At 41.6% G+C, this 24,136-nt stretch overlaps 1 protein-coding gene across 1 annotated transcript in view; it reads right to left on the reverse strand.

The window, feature by feature from the left end:
• LOC131253337 (chlorophyll synthase, chloroplastic) overlaps nucleotides 1-24,136 on the reverse strand; it is an 84,978-nt gene that overhangs the window by 29,008 nt on the left and 31,834 nt on the right. The window contains exons 5-6 of the mRNA XM_058254307.1: nucleotides 18,546-18,631; nucleotides 18,335-18,421 (exon numbers count right to left, since the gene is read on the reverse strand). Coding sequence (XP_058110290.1) covers nucleotides 18,335-18,421; nucleotides 18,546-18,631 — 173 coding nt within the window. The remainder of the gene's footprint in view (nucleotides 1-18,334; nucleotides 18,422-18,545; nucleotides 18,632-24,136) is intronic.

Genomic DNA, 24,136 nt, shown 5'->3' on the forward strand with positions numbered 1-24,136 from the left:
AGGGGTAATCACAGTTGCAACAACAGCCAGACTGCTTCAGCTTCTTGTAATACTATCCCATTAAATTGATATATGTGGAGTGTGTGTGCATGTACTATTTATCATCTTGTGCTCGTTGGAAAGATTATTTGATGAACTTTCTAATGAATTTGGAATCATCTCATTATAATACTATATGATAGCCCAAAAGGGGATTGCCGACAACAATTTTGCGTGAACACCAAAAATAGATAGCCAACAACAATATTATATTAACTTTAGGCCCATTTTTAGGCTATCAAATGGTGACCAAATGATATGATTTTAAAACCATTTGAGAAATCATCCAATTATTTTTCCAACAAGAATAAGATCACCCCAATCTTTATTTCTTTTTTTTTTCTTCTTCTTCTTCTTCTTTTTTTTTTTTTTTGAAATGTAATCTGTATTTATCTAAAACAATAAAAGAATACTCCCAATCTATGTTATGGTAGAAAGAATAGAGTAGAGACAATAAATGGCCTGAATCATGACTCCTTAATACTGTGAATGCCAACCCCTGATACTATAAAAGCATTATGAGCAAGTCTGCCTCCAAAATAATTTGCGCCAAGTCAAAGACTATTGTTGCACAATAGTTGGCAGCGTTGGTATACAACCCCAAAAACCATGCATTTTTTATTTTTTATTTTTTTCCTTTTTTGTGAAAGACAACAAATTTTATTGAAAGGCCACCTTAGGAAACTGAGACGAAAAAGAATGCAAGGCAATTACAGGCCCAAAAGGGCAATGAGAACATAAGCATCCGCTTCACTAAATCCCGACGCCCACTCAACCACCCAAGAAACCGTCTTCCAACAACCATCCCCATGGAAAAGTGGATTGCATGGTGTGCCACACACCACCGACCTCGGTGGTGTGTCGACATCACCAAGTTCTGTGGGCCTCACCATGATGTGTGTGATATATCCACACAGTCCGTTTATTTTGCGAGATCATTTTCAAGGACACCATGATGTTTATTTGCCATCTAACCCATTCACATTGTTCAGAGTATCCCCAATGTTATGGGTGAAAATCGACTGACCAAATGTACAGACTCGAAGACTATGAATTACTCCAGGGCCGAAAAACCACCTCGGCCTCGACCAAAGACCTCGACCTCGGATACCAACCTCGGCCTCGGAGGTCGGCCTCAGATATCAACTACCAGCTCGGAATACAAATATACTTGGAATATATTAAGATAAGATCTTCTCGAGATCTTCGCCATGGATATCGGGGAGATAACCACGACGCATCCGAAAGAAGATCTCTTCCATAATACGCAAACACCATCTACGAGGCATTGTCATATACGTCACCGCCTTTGAAAGCCTGTAAATACACTCGTTGCCATGAGTAAAGGTACACACAACAAATATCTTGATTCTTCTACTCCTGCGAAACTACCTAACTTAGGCATCGGAGGGTTCTTGGCCTTAAGCGGTGCCCCCAATGTCTTCTCTTGTTTTCCAATAAATCGCAGGTACTCCAGCTAACAGGAGGTGAGGCGGGATCAACTGGATTTTTACATCAACAGTTTGGCGCCATCTGTGGGAACGACATCAAAGTCGTTCCCATCTCATCGAGGTTCTACAATGGCAAAAGGAAGAGAGAGTTCTGGCCGTCATTGTTGCAACTGCTCTTGCGCCAGCAAAACAATCCACGGACCAAGGAGATCTGCCTTCCTAACTTCAGGTTAATTCTGCCCCCACAAGCCTTGCGCAACAGTCCCAAAACTGAGGAGGTTGACTCGTCACTCTGGAACATCAAGTCGAAGCATTGACCGGTAACATTAACTGGATAATGCAAATCTTGGAGAGACAAAACCCATCTCCCGACCAGGGGATAGACGCATGGGCAGTCATCGAGGTCTCTGCACTACCTCAAGCACCGGTCGACTCGCAAAGAACCAAGCAACATCCTAGGCGGCTGAGCCATGCGCCGTCTCACACCTCGGGAACTGCCTCGCTTGCCAACTCCGACTTACGTCACACATTGGAGAAGAAGATGCGTGGAAAGGCTCCCAAGGTAGTAGCCAAGAACGAGGGCCCCTGGAAGGCAAAACTCAAGGAATTGCGAGGTCAGATCGACAATATCCGCCAAGCCTACAACACACAAATACTAACATCCGTCGAGGCTATGCTAGAGGAGACTGAGCCGCCGTTTACCAACGACATTATGGGAGCCCAACTCCCGCCCAAATTCCCAATGCCACAAATTGCCCCCTACTCCAGGCCTGGTGACCCGGTAGAGCATTTGGAATCGTTCAAGGCATGGATGGAGCTCCACAGAGCGTCAAGCTCGGTTATATATCGAGCCTTCTCCCTGACTTTGTCGGGGACTGCACGAAAATGGTTTCGACAATTAAAACTGAAATCCATCAGTTCGTTCACACAGCTCAGCAAGGCCTTCATCACTAAATTTATTGGAGGGAAAGACAAAAGAAAGCCATCAACTCATCTTCTCACAATCACTCGAAGAGAGGAGAAGCTGCTAAAAGAAAACGTCATCTGTTTTCACGTTGAAGTTGTCCAGGTCAGTGATTATTCTGACCAGATAGCTCTGGCCACCATGGTAGACGACCTTAAAGGAGGAAAGTTCCTCTTCTCTATTAGTAAGAACCCCCGACTACCACCGCCGACCTACTTAATCAATCTCAAAAATATTCCAATGCCGAGTTCTTTAGTTCATGAAAAGCTGCTTGAGAAGGAAACAACTTGGCTAAGGATAGGAAGCGAAGGGAAGAAGGGGAGCCCTCTACCGTTAACGCCAAAAGAAAGAAAGAGGACGACCAACACCAAGACCATCATACCAACCGACATCCAGAAAGCCACTTCCATCAGTACACTCCTTTGAACACTAAGCCGGAGCAGGAACTTGGGGAAGTTGGGCTGGTTAAGGAAACCTGACGACCGAGCTGAACCAATCAACCGAGCTCGGTAATAAGACTGGTCGGCCAACCCCGACCTACTCGACTAAGAGTGACCCCCTCTTTAAAAGGAAAAAAGGTGTTCATGATTCTACTATTGTGTTTTCTACTACTTTATGGGCTTTTACAATAAAAGAACTTCCCTAGGTTAGGGGAAGAAAATTCTTTTAAATGATTTCTTTACTATTCGAACTACATGGTCTACTAAGGACTTCCTTCAGTGCAAGGGAAAACAGTCTTCTCACCAATTGTCTGACCCTTAAAGAAGAGGTCGGAACACTAATTGGCAACACTACTTGGATTGTGTAATCTACTATGAGGATTTCTCTTAGTGCAAGGGAAACAGTCCTCCTAAATGAATTGCTCGGCCCTTTATGAAGAGGTCATTGCAACTAATCCATCTGTTCTACAAGGACAGGGCTTCCCTAAGGAATAGGGAAGATCTCCTCTCAAAAAGTTTCGACCATATGATCGGCAAGACCGATCTGCTAATCAACACACAACATACGATCTACCACTGAACAATCAACTTATCAATCTTACGATTGCTCAGCCCACTAGCTTTACTCCGTTCGACCCCCCCGACCTCTTTGGCGCAAGGCATCACACAGTGTCAGTCCATACTAACTTACTTCCCGAGATCTTGAAGAACGTTCGGAAGTAAGGGGGCTACTGTTATGGGTAAAAATGGACTGACAAGATGTACAGACTTGAGGGCTATGAATTGCTTGAGCGTAGAAAAATCACCTCGTCCCCGGATACTAACCTCGGCCTCGGAGGTCAGCCTTGGATACCAACCTCGACTTGGAGGTCGGCCTCGGATATCGACTACCAACTTGGAATACAAATATACTTAAAAGTTAGAATATATTGAGATAAGATCTTTGTCATGGATATCGGGGAGATAACCATGACGCATTCGGAAGAAAATCTCTTCGCATAATACGCAATCACCATCCAAGAGGCATTGCCATATACGTCACCGCCCCCAAAAGCCTATAAATACACCCGCTGCCATGAGTAAAGGTACACACAACAAATATCCCGATTCTATTCCTACGAAACTACCTGACTTAAGCATCGGAGGGTTCCCGGCCTTAACTGGCTTACCAATGTCTTCTCTTGTTTTCCAATAAATCGCAGGTACTCCGGTTAACAAGAGGTGAGGCGGGATCGATCGGATTTTTTCATCAACACCCACTATTATTTCCATCTCCAGCTTAGCGATACCAAAAACACCAGTAGTATCAAAATTTTCAGGTATCGGCCCAAGGTATTCTGTATCGGTAACGATGGCCATAACGGTCACCACCATTACCGATACGGGTATCGGCCATAACGGTCGATACGGGGGCATAACGACCGTTACGACCTCCGTAACAGTTAAAAATTTCTTTTGCCTAAAACATTCTGAAAAAATATCTAGAAAATCCAAAATAATGTAAATATTCCAAATATTTATTCATTTTTTGTTTTGAACATATTTATGGTAGTGTAACAGTCCACTCTTTGGTCAGAGTGTTGTATCGGGCTGTCTAGTGAATTTGTGAACATAATTATGTCTCTAATGTTTACACATCACAATCAAGCACTAGAACTAGAAACAAAAAAAAAAGGCATAAATACTACTTTTTCAATTTATTTATTTATTTAAAAAAGGCTATTGGAGCTTTTATTTGCTCGAATCACTTCAATCTATGGTTTTAATATTAAAAACTATAGTAAGAGTGGTTGAAATCTATTGTAAAATGACCTATGAGAGTTTTTGAAATGAGAAAAGTGAAAAAATGAGAAGAAATTTTGATTTAAATAGGAAAAAAGTGGTCGTTTTTTGATTGTTAGGGGCGTAACGGTCGTTATGCCCCGTCACAGCCTTTATGGTCATCGTATATGGTCCTAAAAAACCAACTACCCCGTTTCACCCCCGTATCGCGTAACAGTCATGGCCGTTACCTATACGTATCGGCCTTTATGGGCGTATCGTAACAGATACGGAACACCTTGGGTATCCTTGATGCATCAAGTATCACCAATGTATTGATATCGCCAATGAATCACCATCTTTTCGAATGTGTAAATTCCAAGTGTTCCTTATATCAACCAATGTATCGATATCACCAACGTGTTGCCAATATTTTCAACTATGTAAATTGCCAGTGTCGCTTGTGTCTCCAGTGTATCAGCAATATTTTGGCAAAATTTGTTTATTAAAAAAAATTCCATTTCAATTTTTTTTTTTATGGGCACATGATTGTATGAAGTGAGCAATTTGTTGACGATACTATCATTAACGCAACATGAGCGATATCAAGACCACATTCTTTCGTCTCCTTGTCATATGTCGATGATTTCTCAGCGAAATATCGTGTTGTCAATATTTTGAAATACTGTTGGATATTATTGGATAGATAGATGGGATTGATGGGATGGTTAGACTATTTTCTTACAACAACACATGCTTTTAAGCCCCCCATTAAATGCAAACTTATTATGCATGCATTCTTTTTTGCAATTTTTTTATTCCTAAATATGCAAATATGTGTATTTTAGCATCTCCTGAAGTTTCCCTGAAAATTTCCACCATTTTTCCCAGGTTTCCCGAGCTGCACGGGAGGGGGAGATTAAGGAGTTAGGGCGAGCATCATATGCAGGTGAGGATGTAGTGAATCTCGACGAGGAGGATCCTTATTACAGACGCACAGTTGAAGAGTCCATACGGGATTCGTGGGAAATTGATCAGCATAGAGCCAGAGACGGTGGAAGGGGAGTAGACCTAAATTGGAGGGGTATATTCACGAGCATGGTGGGGGGAGTGAAGCAGGGGGGAGTGGGAAAGGGCCGAGTGGGGCAAGGGTAGTGGAGGTAGTAAGGGGGGATGGTTATGGGGTATGGCATGTAGTAGCAGCATGTGGGTACCGAATCAAAGGATGTACAAAGAGGCGGGTAAGAAACTAAGGGAAATGTTTAATAAAGGGGATATGAGGAAGAAGGTGGGGAAGTTCATAGTAAAGATTTTTTTTTATCTATAATTAGATCCTTGTGAATGCCACAGCGAGCCCGCACTTCAAGAATATGATAAGTGCAACGTGGGGGTGAGGGTGTGGTACCACCCATGCCCGTGAGCTCATGGGAAAATATTTAGATGATGAGCCCGCAAAGGTGAAGAGTTATGTGGACGGATATAAGCAGTCATGGGAGATGTACGGCTGCACTGTACTGTGTGATGTTTGGACCAGATCGACGAGGATGTTGGTCATAAATTTTATGATCTATTGTAAGGGACAAACAATTTTCCTAAAGTCCATAGATGCCACTAATCAGATTAAAAACACAGATTACATATACAAATTGATGCAAAATGTCATGAAAGATGTTGAGAGGAAGAACATCGTGCAGTTTATTACAAAATATGGGAGTGCATTTGTGAGGGGCAGGGAAGGATATAATGAAAAAGTATCATATGTATGGAACCCCCTACATAGCCCATTGCATAGATCTTATTGTTGGAGGCAATCAGGAATAAGCCTTCATAAAGGCCTTTATTACTAATGCATGGTGTGCATCACAACCTTTATATACAACCACACATGGTTATTATCGGAAATACATGTGGTTCACCACAAATTATATCGCCTTAAATAACCTCCTCAAACACAAACAACAAAGTTCTCGAAAATACACAGATTGAAAGTAGAGTGGTAAGAGAGTAGCTTGAAGAATTGAGGAGCTTATATTGAGCAGCACATTCTGGGAGCACATGCGCAATGTGGTGGTAATTCTGGATCCCATTTATGTAATGTTGAGGACGGTCACTAATAAGACAATCATCGATGAGATCGTTGTATGTGTCCATACAGTTGATGAAAAATGTCATCAAGGCTAAATCCTCCAAGGCATATAAATGGGTGCATGTAATAATCAACGACCATTGGGAAATGACTATTTCTCACCCACTTCAGCAGGCTCACAAGTAGTTACATGATTTTTTCATCTATATGCTTTAGTACTTTGCTTGTACTTTACATAACATGTATGGCTATTTATTATACTGATATGTAAATATTTCCATCATGTTGGGTTTCAACATGCTCCCTGAATACCAATTATCACTACAACCGGAGACTCTACAAAGACAATACATTGAAGAAGGCAATATGTGAGGTGTCAATGTTTGAAATATCGGTATCGCGCAATGTATCGCACCCTTGGAATAAATATACATATCAGTTATTGCATTGGATATATCATTTGCATCGCATAATTTATCGCACTTTTTGGGAAACATGGGGAAACATTGGGGACATGGTTGAATTTTTCAATGAAACTTCAGGTATTGTTAAAAAGACCTTAATACACTTTTAAATCATAACATCTAAAAAAAAGGTAATCACAATAGGTTTCCTTTGTATAGGGTCCTCAGCCAAGTGTTGTCTGATTGACAAAAACCCACTACAAATGTTGAAATCAACAATCATACATGTCTGGTATTAATTTTGGAGTGCAACATTGCAAGCAATTTGGGGAAATTTGGGAAATTTTTGAATTTTCCCCATATCAGCTCACTAACACTTGAAATTTGAAATTAGAGTGTGTGATCATTTCATTAGACACTCTTAAATACTTCAAAATTAGTCTTAATTCACAGCTGGTTGAAGATCAATTTCAAAAAAAATTAAATATTTTATTAATATTTTATTAATTTTTAATTAAAAAATAATTTTCCTTTTCGAAATTTGATAAAAACTTCACGAATCGGTAGATTAGGCCTCATGCATGCTTGATTTCTTGTTTGGAGTGCAACATTGCAACTAATTTGGGCAAAATTGGGGAAATTTCGATTTTTTCCCAATTTCCCCCAAATAGGCCCACCAACACCCAAATCTCCAAATCGAAGATAGAAATCCTTGATTTTCCAAGCATTTTCATGAAGAATCAAGGATTTCACCTCATTTTACACTCATTTTAGAAGATTAAAAAAATTTTAAATAAATTAAAATAAAATAAAATTTGCTCGGAATGGTAAAAATCTCACCAATTAAGCACCGGCCCCAAATCTGAGAAGATGTTAATCTCGAGCTTCAAACTCTTCTTTTCCTCCCAAAATGTTCAATAAGATGGACTGAAATCCACCTATGAATAAATTAGAAGTAAGATTTTCAAAGGGAAACGGGATTTTTTTCGAAAATTCAGATATTTTTTTGAGAAGGGAAGAAAGTTCCCACTCAGGTTCGCAGATATCTGTCGATATCGACGATATCTGGAATAAATACAACATATTGACCAGCAATATCATGCGATATATCGCCGATATAGCTGATATATTGCGATATCTGCAATATATCGCGTGATATTCAGAATTTTTTCTTACCTTTGTTTTTAAAAAAAAAAAATCTTCAGGCCTGTTTTGTATCATTGGAGTGGGATACCAATAAGATCGGCTGATATTATCGATATTATGAACACTATGAGTTGTATGGTAAGTTATTCCCCCACTGTCCAAGGAAAGACGCATTTGGTAATGAGTAAAATATGTTCCACACCTACCTTCTCTCTATCTTCATCTTAATCAGTCCATACTTACGATAAGTAATTCCCCCACTGTCCAGGGAAGGTGCATTTGGTAACGAGGAAAATATGTTCCGCACTTACCTTGTCTCTATCTTCAGCTTAACCAGTCCATACTTGCCCTTATTATTTTATGCCATCAACAGATTGTTAAATTCCACAAATCTGCTAAAATGTTTGTGTGCAAAGCCACGGTAAGGTCGAGGAGTCGGATGATGGAATGTGAGTTGCTACATTAGCTACCTCTTAGAACTCAAAGTAAGTTTTCTTATTATTTTAGTAAATGTAAAACTAATGAAAAAAATTATCCATTTCACGAGCGAATGGTGGGCCATGTATGGGAGTGATTGTGAGGTTTTGCAATTGATGGTTGTCTATGTGCTCACATAGACGGTGTCCTCCTGATGCAGGACATGTGATTTAACTATTTGGATGTAGAGATTATTAACAGATTAATCTAAATAAATCAAATAAGATAACATGCTATCCTACCATGATTTAAAAAATACCAAAGAGACAATAAAATTCAGATTTATGTTAAAATCACAATCCCACACAAGCATGAATCACATAGGCATGAAAACCTTAGGTTCCATGAGAGATTGGAACTCTCACACTTAGCACAGGCATAGTTCAAGTTCAATTAGCAGATTTGGCGCAATTCAAGGGATAGGAAATTGGGGAAATAAGTTTAGGTTTTCAGATTTGGGGATTTAGGGATTTAGGGATTTAGGATTAGGGATTAGGAGATTTAAAAATTAGGATTTGGAATTTAAAAATAAATTAAAAAAATAAAAATAAATAAATAAATAAATAACCTCTTTGGACCTTTTGGTGCGTTGGTCGGTTGTCCGTTATCACCTCCTCACCCTATGAAAGGATTTGGAGCACATTCTCCCTCATTTACACAAATAACTGCAACAGATTGGTGTATGAGAGGCTTCAAAAGCTACTCTACTACTACTACAGCATGAAGCTACGAAAGAGGCTTCTCCGCAGGGAAGAAAGAAGAAAAGCGCAAGACCCATTGGACCTGATGATGATCAGACAGCATGCATATGCTGAAGAGGATGAGAACAACCCACTTTATGAGTAGGTTATGTCAAATGACTTGAATACTTCTCATAGGCGACCTAAGCTGCATGCAGTGGCAGGGGTAACGTCATAGGGGATTGATGTTGATGCACATGTGTAGGCTAGATCTCCTGAAAAAGCGTTCGGCCCATTGACGAGGAGTCCAGAGGGTAGCCCGCGACAGTCACTATCATGCGGGACATGTGGTGGTGAGACCTTATTCGACACTAAGACCGAGATGGAAAGAGAGGCAGGTGATGGGTTTGTTCATGAGAGGATGATGGTGATGATGGTGAGGGTGATGGTGAGTTGGTGACTCAACAACAATGGTGACGACGATGGTGGCGGCGAGGAGTGGCAGGGATAACGCGACTCAATATGAGAGTCAATCTCAGAGGCCTTTTAGCCCTTTCATCAGGGAGGGGGATTTCAATCACGTCACATAGGACCCTAACCATGGTTCTGGTCCAAGAGAACCATGACCCTGTCTTATCTACAATAAGACATACAAGCATCAAAGGTTATAGAAGAAAAAACAAACCTATAAGCTTTTAGATTTTGAAGAGGAGCTATTGGTAAAATGCACAAGGGACATGTCACACAGGACCCTAACCATGGTTCTCGTCCAAGAGAACCATGACCCTGTCTTATCTACATTAAGACATACAAGCATCAGAGGCTATAGAAGAAAAAACAAACCCATAAGCTTTTAGATTTTGAAGAGGACTTATTGGTAAAATGCAAGAGGAACATAGGCGTTCGTGAAAAGCGGGGTGGCTCTAGATCTGGATCACAGTCACGGGAGGGTAGCTCGAGTTTTGTGCCAGGGTATGGATATGGATCATATATAGAAGAGGGTAGCTCAAACTCTATGCCACAATATGGTTATGGATACGAACTTAGTGGATATGCAGCTAGCGACTTTAGCAGTTATGGCACATCGTTTTTCAATTGCAATCAAGAATTCACTTTGATGGGGAGATCATGCGCACACGCACGCCCCCTACGCATGTACACAAGGAGGAGGACCCCACCGTCAATCTGGATTGATGATGACTTCCGGGGAGGACCTCCTATCTAGAGGACTGCGTTTTAGTCCGTTGGAATGGACCAGATCGTCATGCGAATCCCACCATGGGTTCTCATGATCGTGGCCCACTATTCTAAATGATCTAGTACTTTGAGTTTTGGTTATTTTTGTTGTTAGGAACATCATGGACGGTTTAGGTTACTTTGATTAGTTGTTCTTTATAGTTACTTCATCTCTAAGTAATAGGTTGCGCACATGGCACGAGTTTTGAGGTCTAGGGATTTATTATAAATAGACACCCCTTGTAGGTTTTTTTCCTTATTAAAGATTAATAAAATTTCTGTGTTTTTCTGCTCCTCTAAATTTCTGAGTTGTGGAGATTCAATTGGGTGTGAAACCCTCCCTTCCTCGAAGGGCTAACTAGCATGGTGCGAAGCCACACCTATCCCGATTCACCCCCACCTTCTTCCATCCATATTTCTCTTCTCCTACAATCATATACGCTTCCAATCCATCCTCTATTGCAGCCATTTTTCTCTCTACAGCAGATTTCCAGAATCTGGCCCTGCGGGAGGGCTGAAACTTCGGCGGAGCACCACGCACAAATTGTGCATCGGATCGAGCTGAAATTTGGGGGTTTTGGAGTCCACCCCTGGCCAACCAAGGTTAAGCGGGCCTTTTTCTGAATAGTGGGCCCCACACACGTGCGGCCGGGATAGCACGCACGTGCGTCTAGGCCATTGCGTCTGTCTGCACGTGCGGTACTTCTCTGGTTCATCTCTCTCCTCTCTTTCACTCCTTTTTCACCCAAAATCCCTAAACCTAACCCTAAATTCTTCAAATCTCCAATTTTATGCCCTTTCTTCAACCTTAGGGTTCCCCAAATTAAAATTTTTAAATCCCTTGGATTGGGAGAATTATTTATGTGCATGCGTGGATGAATTTACCCTCCTTTGATTCTTGTTTGGTATATAATTTTGATTGATCCGGCCCTAGCATGTGTAGGCCTGGATCTACATAAGATTCCCCTTGATTGAGTGTTTGAACTTTTGTGTGGAATGTAGAATTTTATGTAATTGTTTCTAAACTAGTGTGATCTAATGCCTGAAAAACTTGCATATCATACTTGAATTTCATGTCCTGCATCACACTTCCATGTACGGGCATGGATATCCACATCCAGGATATGGGTAGCGAATATAGATACTAAGGAGCTACATATGTCCCTATATCAAATCGATATCAGCCACAGACTGTGATGATTACTGAGTATCCATGGATGGGCATACTGACTAAGTTTAGAGAGGATGACTACCAAAGTTATGTTAGAGAGTATCTTCACTGGTACCATTCTACTATGACCTGGGCACAATACTGTCGATTTGTGGAGTAGCAATATTATTCCCAACCCCGTCAAGATGGAGATGATGATTACGAGCCACCACATAGCTCTATGTGGGTCTAAACCATAGCCAAACACATCGGTCACAGGTATGGTTCTAAATTTCTACCTTTTCTTTTGGTTTTCAATATATTGGTTGTGTTTGATTACGAGCCAACACGCAGCTCTATTTGGGTCTAAGCCATAACCAGACACATCAATCACAGGTATATTTCTAAATTTCTACCTCTTCTTTTGGTTTTCAATGTATTGGTTGTGTTTTCATAAATGGCTTCTTACATTTATAACTGTTATGAATTCACTTTGAATATAATTGTATCAGTTCAATGAGACGGCACATAGCTTAGGACCATATACAAAGGAAACCTATTATGTGCACTTTTTTGTGATGTTATGATTTAAAAGTGTGTATTAACGTCTTTTATAACAATTCATGAAGTTTCATTGAAAAATTTGTTAGACAGGCTGTGTTAGACAGGCTGAAACATACCTTGTATAGCTAGCATACCTTATATAGTTGGTTTTCCATAGGTAGATGATTCTGATTTTATTTCTTTCCTTGTATAGATGTTCTAATCTCTATATATTCAACCCTTTTGGGTTGTCTCAAATACACAAAAGCTTTCAGCTCGTCTCGGTTTACATGGTATCAGAGCCAAACTGATCCAAATCCGGCACCACCTGTCAGATCCGACCACCCTTGCGTCGTCCGGCCACCCCTGTTGCGTCGTCCGATCATCCCTCTGCTCGTCCAGCACCATCTGCTGCCCGTCCCGCGCCCCTGTTGCAGATCCGACTATCCCTTGCTCTACCGAACGTCCCCTGTTGCAGATCCGGCCACTCCTTGCTTGTCCGAACGTCCCCTGTTGAAGATCCGCCCACCTCCTACACGTCCGACCGTTCGTCCGACCACCCCCTGCGCATCCGACCACTCCTGTTGAAGATCCGACCACCCCTGTTGAAGATCCGACCACCCCCAGCGTCGCCCGATCTATTGTTGTTGCTGCTGCGTCGCCGGATCTACATTTTCCAGATCCACAGGTCCTGTTGCTGTTCCTATTCTTCTTCTGCTGCAACTGTTGCTGTCTTGTTGCTGTTCCTATTCTTCTTCTGCTGCAACTCTTTGCGTGCTTTATATTAACTCCGATCAATGGACAAAAACTCATCACGTACAGAGGCCCCAAGGTGTAGTTTTGATGGTACCAACTATTCACTATGGGCCATCCATTTTCAGAACTTCCTGAAGGGTCGTGGTTTGTGGGGACTAATTGATGGATCTGTTACTATTCCCACTTCCACGGATGCCGATAAATTGGCTGATTGGGAAATGAACAATGGATGGATTATTACCTAGATTCTCGATTCAGTCGATCGGTCCATTGCTGTTGGCCTCACACCTCATCGTACGGCTAAGACAATGTGGGAGCATCTTCAGACAATTTATCAACAAAGTAATGCGGCCCGGTCATATCGTCTAGAACAGGATCTCGTTAACCTTACTCAGGGTGACGACAGTATTCAATCATTTTATTCTAAAATTGTTACAATTTGGACTGAGATGGCCTTGATGGATCCAATATTTCCTAATGACTTTAGGATTTTCCAAACTATGCGCGAGAGTGCGCAAGTTTGCTAATTTCTTATGAAACTGCGACCGGAATTCGAGCATTGTCAAGCTGCTCTCTTGAACCGTAGCCCTACTCCTTCATTGAATTCGGTTATTAATGATCTATTGGCTGAGGAACAACGACTGAAAGTTCTATCACTTCCTTCCTCGACTCCGGGATCCTCTGATATGGTGCTTGCTGTGTCCACCACTACATCAACGCGTGACTCCTCTCTTTTAACATGTCGTGGCTGCAACAAGGTGGGTCATGTTGTTGCTCAATGCAAAGAATGGTGCGCTTATTGTCGACGAACTGGTCATGGTATTCAAGACTGTCGTACACGTGCATATGCATCTTCTTCTGTTCGTGGACGTGGTGGTCGTGCTCTTTCTGCTACTGCTACCACTATTTCTTCTGAGCTATCTGTTAGTGATTCTGCATCTACTGTTTATGCTGAAGGTCTTTCATCACCTTTGACTCATGCGATGCTCCAACAAATCATTCAGGCTCTTTTTGCGGCCGGGATGTCAAGTATATCCCCATCTTCTACATAGTTCTTTGATTCGGGTGCTTCCAATCATATGACTGGTGCTGTATCCCATCTTCATGATATTCGTCCCTACACCGGAAACCAGGCTATTTCTACTGCGGATGGCACTAGACTACCTATTCAGTCCGTTGGATCATTGATTTTCTCTCATTCTACTCATCGCCAGTTCACCCTTCGTGATGTGTTTCATGTCCTTAACCTCTCCTCCAATTTAATTTCAGTTGGTCAACTCACATCAAATAACTGCTTAGTCATATTTCTTCCCAACTGTTGTTTTGTGTAGGATCTGCCGACGGGGAAGGTACTTGGGAGGGGTAGGGGGCATGGTCGTCTGTACGTGCTGGATTTTGATCCATTTGTCACTCCGGCCCGTTGTTTCTTTTCTCCTTCTTCATCAGATATTTCTTCAGCAAATAAATTGTGAAAACTATGGCACTTTCGCCTAGGTCACCCACATTCCGATCGGTTACTTCAGTTAATTTCGTCTGGCATGTTAGGGAATATTTCTCTTAATAAAAATGATTTGAATTATTCTTGTTCTTCCTGTTGTCTTTCAAAAAGTAAGTATGTTCTTTTTTCCCTAAGTACTACAAAATCATCTTCTATGTTTGAACTTGTGCATACGGATGTCTGGGTTCCTTCACCAATTATGTCTCTCTCTGGATTACGATACTATGTAATATTCATTGATGATTTCACACGTTACACTTGGATTTACTTTCTGCAATTGAAGTCACAGGTTTTTGAAAAATTCAAGTTATTTCACTCTATGGTGGAGACTCAATTTCGGGTTTCAGTTCAAACTCTCCGCTCTGACTCAGGGGGGGAATATCTCTCAACCAATTTTCGTACATTTCTTCAGGGGCATGAGATTATTTATCAAACCACCTGTTCTGATACTCCACAATAGAATGGGGTGGCTGAACGAAAAAATCATCATATTATTGAAACTGCCAACACCCTGATGACAGCTATGGGTGTTCCTCGTTCTTTCTGGGCGGAAGCAATGTTACGTCTACTTGATTAACCGGATGCCAACCAAAGTTCTAAACAGTAAATCTCCTTACTTTGTTCTCACCAACTTACCTCCTGCATATTCCACATTTCGTGTTTTTGGTTGTATCTGTTATGTTCACCTGGCTTCACGTGAACGTAACAAACTATCTCCAAAATCAGTCAAATGTATGTACTTGGGATTTGGGGAAACTCAGAAGGGTTTTCGATGTTATGATCCGGTTTCTCGTCGTGTTCGGGTTTCACGACATGTTGTTTTTCTTGAGCACATTGCTTTTCATTCATCTCTTCCTCCTCCGCACACTCCCAACTCTCCTGGTCTAACTGCCTTTCCAGAAATTCCGTTTGCCTCAAGTACTCTCCCTCGTCCGTTGCAGGTTTACTCACGTCGACCACGTACAGATCCACCACCTATTACTCAACCCGAACCTACTGTACCCGTTGCTGATCCCGAACTTACCTCGATCCGTCGTTCCGCTCGTGAACATCGAGCACCTGATCGGTTGATATGCTCTATGTCTGCCATGAATGCTACTCTGGATACCGTTTCTATTCCTACTTCATACTCTCAGGCAGCCACTCATGATTGTTGGAAGAAGGCCATTAAGCGGTATCATGTGTGTAAATCTATGTAATAAATGGGTCTGATATGCAATATTTGACCCTCAACAGCTAATTGGTAGCAAATGGATTTATTCGGTCAAACTCAAGTCTGATGGATCATTGGATCGATACAAGGCTCGACTTGTCGCTCAGGGATACAAACAAGAATACGGAATTGATTATGATGAGACTTTCGCTCCCGTGGCCAAAATGAAAACTGTTCGTACTCTTCTGGCTATATCTTCTGTTCGCTCATGGCCACTCGCTCAGATGGATGTGAAAAATGCCTTTCTTCATGGAGATCTTCAAGAAACCGTGTATTTGAAACCTCCTCCTGGCTCCTTAATCCCTGACAATAAGGTATGTCGCCTAAAGAAAGCCCTGTACGGCCTCAAACAGGCACCTCGGGCATGGTTCCAACGCTTTCACGATGTTGTTACGGGTGCTGGCTTTACTCAAAGTGGTCATGACCCATCCTTATTTTTGCGCATCACTGCTCACGGAATTGTCATTGTTCTGGTCTATGTTGACGACCTCCTACTGACTGGTAGCGATACTGCTGGCATCTCGGCTTTAAAGGAAGTTCTGCAATCCTCCTTCAAGATGAAAGACCTCGGCCATCTCACATACTTTCTTGGGCTTGAAATCTCACGTTCTAAACGTGGGATCCTGGTCAGCCAGCGTAAATATGCCAAGGATCTTCTCGCTTTGGCATCATTGACAGATCAGAAAACAGTTCAGACTCCCTTAGAACTTAACATTCATTATGGCCGCGACGATGGTGATCTACTTGCACAGCCCGACTTGTACTGTCGTTTGGTTGGGAGTCTGGTTTACTTAACTATGACTCGCCCTGATATTGCCTATGCTATCCAAGTCGTCAGTCAGTTTGTTTCTGCTCCTCGGACTCTTCATATGACTGCGGTGTTACGCATCATACGGTACTTACTTGGAACTCTAGATCGATCACTGTTCTTCTCCTCCACGGCGACTCTGGACCTTCGTGCTTATTCGGATGCTGATTGGGCTGGTTGCGCTCTCACACGAAGATCCACCACTGGCTACTGTATTTTTCTCGCCACTTCTCTTATCTCTTGGAAGTGTAAGAAGCAGGCCACTATTTCCAAATTAAGCACAGAAGCCGAGTATCGAGCGATGTCTGCTGCGTGTAGTGAGCTTGTTTGGTTACATGGACTTCTTTCCGACTTGGGCATTCCTGTGCAAAATCCTACTCCACTCCATGTTGATAATCTCAGTGCCATTCAGATTGCCTCTAACCCGGTTTTTCATGAACGGACGAAGCATATTGAAGTTGAATGTCACTTTATCCATGAGAAATTTCAGTCTGGACTCATTTCTCTACCACATGTTGCATCCCATGATCAGATTGCAGACATTTTCACCAAGTCCCTAACTTCTGCACGTCACTCATTTCTCGTTGGCAAACTATTACTTGTCGATGACCCGCATTAGTTTGAGGGGGGATGTTAGACAGGCTGTGTTAGACAGGCTGAAACATACCTTGTATAGCTAGCATACCTTATATAATTGGTTTTCCATAGGTAGATGATTCTGATTTTATTTCTTTCCTTGTATAGATGTTGTAATCTCTATATATTCAACCCCTTTGGGTTATCTCAAATACACAAAAGCTTTCAGCTCGTCTCGGTTTACAAAATTCATCTAATTTCTCAATATTTCCCCATGTTTCCCAAAAAGTGTGATACATTAAGTGATCTAAACGATATATCCCATGTGGTACATGAAACATATTTGTATCCCAAGGGTGTAATACGTAACGTGATACCGATATAGTAAATTGTTTATTCTAGAAATTTGGAAACTACACATTAAATACCTGAGTTATAAATCTCAACCATCCGTTTTGATATTTTTTAAAAGAAATCCATAGACTACACATTGGATCGATTTAAAAATAATAATAATAATAATAATAATAAATAAATAAAAATAAAATCGAAAGATCTACACATTGGGTTGATCATAATTCAGATAAATCGATTTTGAAAATTATTATTCCGTTTGGGACTACCTATTGGGGGAAAACTACAATAAGGTCTGTTTAGGAATTCTTATAATAACACTGTACTATACCTGAATATGTAATAAATCGTGTATTATACCCATTTTATATATGGAGGAAACTACACGAATTAATCCATATATTCTAAATGATACACCAAATAAGACATTTGTGCGAAAAAGGGTAAATATGCATATTATCAGCGTACAATACACGTATCCACGAACTATGATTGGAAATTAAACATAATGATGGAACGCAATATATCCATGTGAAATAACAGGCAAAAACAGTCAAGAACCACCCCTCGACATAATTGTAGTCGAAGGATCCATTTGATCTATGAAACCAAACATAGTCATGTAGAAAGTCCAAAAGAATGACATGTGAAATATTTTAGCAACAAGTGCAAAACACTTAAAAAGAACAAGCCAAATGTCTAGAGAAACATATAAATGACCAAGACAATTAGTTGCTTCATAGTTTACATACCTCACTCTCACTTATTGCTCCTGAAGGAATTGGACGATACGGTTCATTGATTGCATCAATCTCCCGGTCATACCAATCATTGAGAGTCTACAAAAATATGAGAAACAATGTATATGAAACAAATAAGGAAGATCCAATCTACCTCTCAAATAATTCTATTCCAAACCAGTTGTGCATACAAGCACCAAATACATCCATTAAGAGACCTCACCTGTGTGTAGCCAGTAAGAAATGGGCCAGACATCATCATGCAAACTATCGATTTAGCTACATCTTCAACATTCCAGTGAAAGTTTCCTGCAATATAAACAATATGAGCCAAGGGGTTGCAGGCATGTACTTCGTAAAGTAAACATATAAATCAACAATGGTAGCAATGAACATTGAACGATCACTGATTTCTGTTAGACAGGCTCACATACCTTGTATAGCTAGTATACCTTGTATAATTCGTTTCCATAGGTAGAGGATTCTGATTTTATTATTTTCCTTATATAGATGACTGTAATCTCTATATATTCAACCACTTTGGGTTGTCTCAAATACAGAAAAGCTTTCAGCTCCTCTCGATTTTCATAGTATCAGAGCTTCACTGATCTGAAACCGGCACCAACTGTCAGATCCGACCATCTCTGCATCTAGTCACCGCCCCTGCGTCGTCCAGCCCCTCTGCTCGTCCGGCCCTTCTGCTTGTCCAGCGCCCCTCTGCTCTCCGATCTCTGTTCCAGATCTATTGCTATTCTAGATCTGCTCGTCCGACCTCTGTTCCAGATCTGTTGCTGTTCCAGATCTGTTTTTATTCCGCCAGATCTAGATCTGTTGTTATTCCGCCAAATCCAGTGCCCCTGTTGTTATTCCAAATCCTGATCCAGCTCTGTTGTTCCGCCAGATCCAGCTCTATTGTTATTCCGCCAGATCCAGCACCCCTATTGTTATTCCAGATCCCGATCCAGATCTGTTGTTATTCCGCCAAATCCAAAGCCCCTGATCTAGATCTGTTGTTATTCCGTCAGATCCAGAGCCCCTGTTGTTGTTGTTATTCCACCAGATCCAGAAACTGCAATCCCTTGGGTATCTACTGTTGTACAGTATATCTAACACCTTCTGCTGCAACTCTTTGCATGCTTTCAATTACTTCAGATCAATGCACAAGAACTCATCACGTACAGAGGCCCCACGTTGTAGTTTTGATGGTACCAACTATTTTCAATGGGCCATTCATTTTCAGAACTTCCTCAAGGGTCGTGGTTTGTGGGACTCATTGATGGATTTGTTCCTATCCCCACTTCCATAGATGCCGACAAATTAGCTGATTGGGAAATGAACAATGGCGGATTATTACCTGGCTTCTCGATTCGGTCAATCGGTCCATTGCTGTTGGCCTCACACATCATCGCACTGCTAAGGCAATGTGGGAGCATCTCCAGACAATTTATCAACAGAGTAATGCGGCCCGGTTATACCGCCTGGAACAGGATCTCGTTAAACTTACTCAGGGTGACGACAGTATTCAATCATTTTACTCCAAAATTGTCACAATTTGGACAGAGATGGCTATGATGGATCTCACATTTCCTCATGACCTTAAGATATTCCAATCTATGCGCGAGAGTGCACAAGTTTGACAATTTCTTATGAAGCTGCATTCGGAATTTGAGCATTGTCGGGCTGCTCTCTTGAACCGTAGCCCTCCTCCTTCCTTGAATTCGGTTATTAATGATTTATTGGCTGAGGAACAACGACTGAAAGTTCTCTCTCTTCCTTCCTCAACTCCGGGATCATCTGATATGGTGCTTACTGTGTCCACCACTACACCAACACGTGGTTCTACTCCTTTGACTTGTCGCAGCTGCAACAAGGTGGGTCATGTTGTCGCCCAATGCAAAGAATTGTGCGCTTATTGTCGTTGGACTGGTCATGGTATTCAGGATTGCCATACACGTGCCTATGCATCTTCTTTCGGCCGTGAACGTGGTGGTCATGGTCGTGGCCGTGGCCGTGGTCTTTCTGCTACTGCTGCCACTATTTCTTCCGAGCCATATTTTAGTGATTCTGCATCTACTGTTTCTGCTGAAGGTCTTTCATCACCTTTGATTCCTACGATGCTCCAGTAAATCGTTCAGGCCCTTTCTGCAACCGGTATGTCAGGTATATCCCCATCTTCTACATGGTTCTTCGATTCAGGTGCTTCCAATCATATGACTGGTGCTGTATCCCCTCTTCGTGACATTCGTCCCTACACCGGAAATCGGGCTATTTCTACTGCGGATGGCACTAGACTACCTATTCAGTCCATTGGATCATTGACTCTCTCCTTCTGCTCATCGCCAGTTCACCCTTCGTGATGTGTTTCATGTCCCTAACCTCTCCTCCAATTTAATTTCAGTTGGTCAACTCACATCCAATAACTGCTTAGTCATATTTCTTCCCAACTGTTGTTTTGTGCAGGATCTGGCAACGGGGAAGGTACTTGGGATGGGTAGGCGGCATGGTCATCTGTACGTGCTAGACTTTGATCCATCTGTCACTCCGGCTTATTGTTTCTTTTCTCTATCTCCACCAGATATTTGTTCGGCAAATAAATTGTGGAAACTGTGGCACTTTCGCCTGGGTCATCCACATTCCGATCCTTTAATGCAGTTATTTTCTTTTGCCATGTTAGGGAACGTTTCTCTTAATAAGAAATCTTTGGGTTATTCTTGTTCATCTTGTTGTCTTTCAAAAAGTAAGTGTATTCTTTTTCCTCTAAGTATTACAAAATCATCTTCTATGTTTGAACTAGTGCATATAAATGTCTGGGGTCCTTCACCAATTATGTCTCTCTGGGTTATGACACTGTTATATTCATTGATGATTTCACACGTTACACCTGGATTTACTTTCTGCACTCGAAGTCACAGATTTTTGAAAAATTCAAGATATTTTACTCTATGGTGGAGACTCAATTTCGGGTTCTAGTTCAAACTCTCCGCTCTGACTCGGGGGGAATATCTCTCAACCGATTTTCGTACATTTCTTCAGGGTCATGGGATTATTCATCAGACCACTTGTTCTGATACTCCACAACAGAACGGGGTGGCTAAACGAAAAAATCATCATATTGTTAAAACTGCCAACACCCTCACTGCCAACACCCTGATGACAGTTATGAGTGTTCCCCGTTCTTTCTGGGCAGAAGCAATGTTACATTCAGTTTACTTGATTAACCGGATGCCAACCAACATTCTGAACAGTAAATCTCCATACTTTGTTCTCAACGGCTTACCTCCTGCATATTCCACATTTCGTGTTTTTGGTTGTATCTGTTATGTTCACCTGGCTTCACGTGAGCGTAACAAACTATCTCCAAAATCGATCAAATGTATGTACTTGGGATTTGGAGAAACTCAGAAGGGTTTTCGATGTTATGATCCGGTTTCTCGTCGTGTTCAGGTTTCACGACATGTTGTTTTTCTTGAACATATTGCCTTTCATTCATCTCTTCCTCCTCCGCATGCCCCAAAATCTCCTGGTCTAACCATCTTTCCTGATATTCTTTTTGCCTTGAGTACTCTCCCTTATCCATTGTAGGTTTACTCACGTCGACTACGTACAGCTCCACCACCTATTACTAGACTCGAGCCTACTGTACCTATTGCAGATCCTGAACCTACCTCGATACGTCATTCCGATCGTGTACATCGAGCGCCTAATCGCTTGATCTGCTCTATGTCTGCCATGAATGCTACTCTGGATACTGTTTCTATTCCTACTTCATACTCTCAGGCAGCCACTCATGATTGTTGGAAGAAGGCTATGACAGAAGAACTTGCGGCATTGGATGATAATCATATGTGGGACATTGTCCCTCGACCCGCTGACCAACAGCTAATTGGTAGCAAATGGATTTATTCTGTCAAGGTCAAGTTTGATAGATCATTGGATCGATACAAGGCTCGACTTGTCGCTCAGGGATACAAACAGGAATATGGAATTTATTATGATGAGACATTTGCTCCTGTGGCCAAGATGAAAACTGTTCGTACTCTTCTGGCAATATCTTTCATTCGCTCTTGGCCACTTGTTTAGATGGATGTGAAAAATGCTTTTCTTCATGGAGACCTCCAAGAAACAGTATATTTGAAACCTCCTCCTGGCTCTTTAATCCCTGACAATAAGGTATGTCGCCTAAAGAAAGCCCTATATGGCCTCAAACAGGCACCTCAGGCATGGTTCCAATGCTTTCATGATGTCGTTACAGGTGTTGGCTTTACTCAAAGTAGTCATGACCCATCCTTATTTTTGCGCACCACTGCTCACGGAATTGTCATTGTTCTCGTCTATGTTGATGACCTCCTTCTGACTGGTAGCGATGCTACTGGCATCTCGGCTTTAAAGGAAGTTCTGCAATCCCCCTTCAAGATGAAAGACCTTGGCAATCTCACATACTTTCTTGGGCTTGAAATTTCACGTTTTAAACGTGGGATCCTGGTTAGCCAGCGTAAATATACCAAGGATCTTCTCGCTCTGGCATCATTGACGGATCAGAAAACAGTTCAGACTCTCTTAGAACTTAATGTTCAATATGGCCGTGACGATGGTGATCAACTTGCACAGCCCGACTTGTACCGCCGTTTAGCTAGGAGTCTGGTTTACTTAACTATGACTCGCCCTGATATTGTCTGTACTGTCCAAGTCGTCGGTCAATTTGTTTCTGCTCCTCAAACTCTTCATATGACTGCGGTGTTGTGCATCCTACGGTACCTACATGGAACTCTAGATCGATCACTGTTCTTCTCCGCCACGGCGACTCTGGACCTTTGTGCTTATTCGGATGCTGATTGGGCCGGTTGCGCTCTCACACGAAGATTTACCACTGGCTACTGTGTTTTTCTCGCCACTTCTCTCATCTCTTGAAAGTGTAAGAAGCAGGTCACTGTTTCCAAATCAAGCACAGAAGCCGAGTATCGGGCAATGTCCGCTGCATGTAGTGAGCTTGTCTAGTTACATGAACTTTTTTTCCGACTTGGGCATTCCTCTGCAGAATCCTACTCTACTCCATGTCGATAATCTAAGTGCCATTCAAATTGCCTCTAACCCGGTTTTTCATGAACGGACGAAGCATATTGAAGTTGACTGTCACTTTATCCGCAAGAAATTTCAGTCTGGGCTCGTTTCTCTTCCACATGTTGCATCCCATGATCAGATTGCCGACATTCTCACCAAGCCCCTCACTTCTACACGTCACTCATTTCTAGTTGGCAAATTATTACTTGTCGATGACCAGCATTATTTTGAGGGGGGATGTTAGACAGGCTCACATACCTTGTATAGCTAGTATACCTTGTATAATTCGTTTCCATAGGTAGAGGATTCTGATTTTATTATTTTCCTTGTATAGATGACTGTAATCTCTATATATTCAACCCCTTTGGGTTGTCTCAAATACAGAAAAACTTTCAGCTCCTCTTGGTTTTCAATTTCAACCTCCAATATATATATATATATATATATATATATATCACTAATTCCAGAAAAAGGCAAAAAAAAAAAAAATCTATTCATTGTCATTCTTCAAAATAGCATCAACTTCCAATTTAGCACATTTGTTTCAGTATCCATAATGCAACACAGAATTATTGAGTCTAAACTGGTGATAAACGCTGAAAGTGGCGGTGCACTACGAAGCTTAGAATTGTCTTGTATAACATCCTATTTTACCACCAAATCCATAACACATTTAGCAATTACATAGTAAAAAAGGAACTCCCAGCATCTTCACAACATTCATCATCATCATCTAAGGCCTATCCCAATTAATTG

This window comes from Magnolia sinica, chromosome 8 (assembly GCF_029962835.1).
Source record: "Magnolia sinica isolate HGM2019 chromosome 8, MsV1, whole genome shotgun sequence".
Lineage (NCBI taxonomy): Eukaryota > Viridiplantae > Streptophyta > Magnoliopsida > Magnoliales > Magnoliaceae > Magnolia > Magnolia sinica.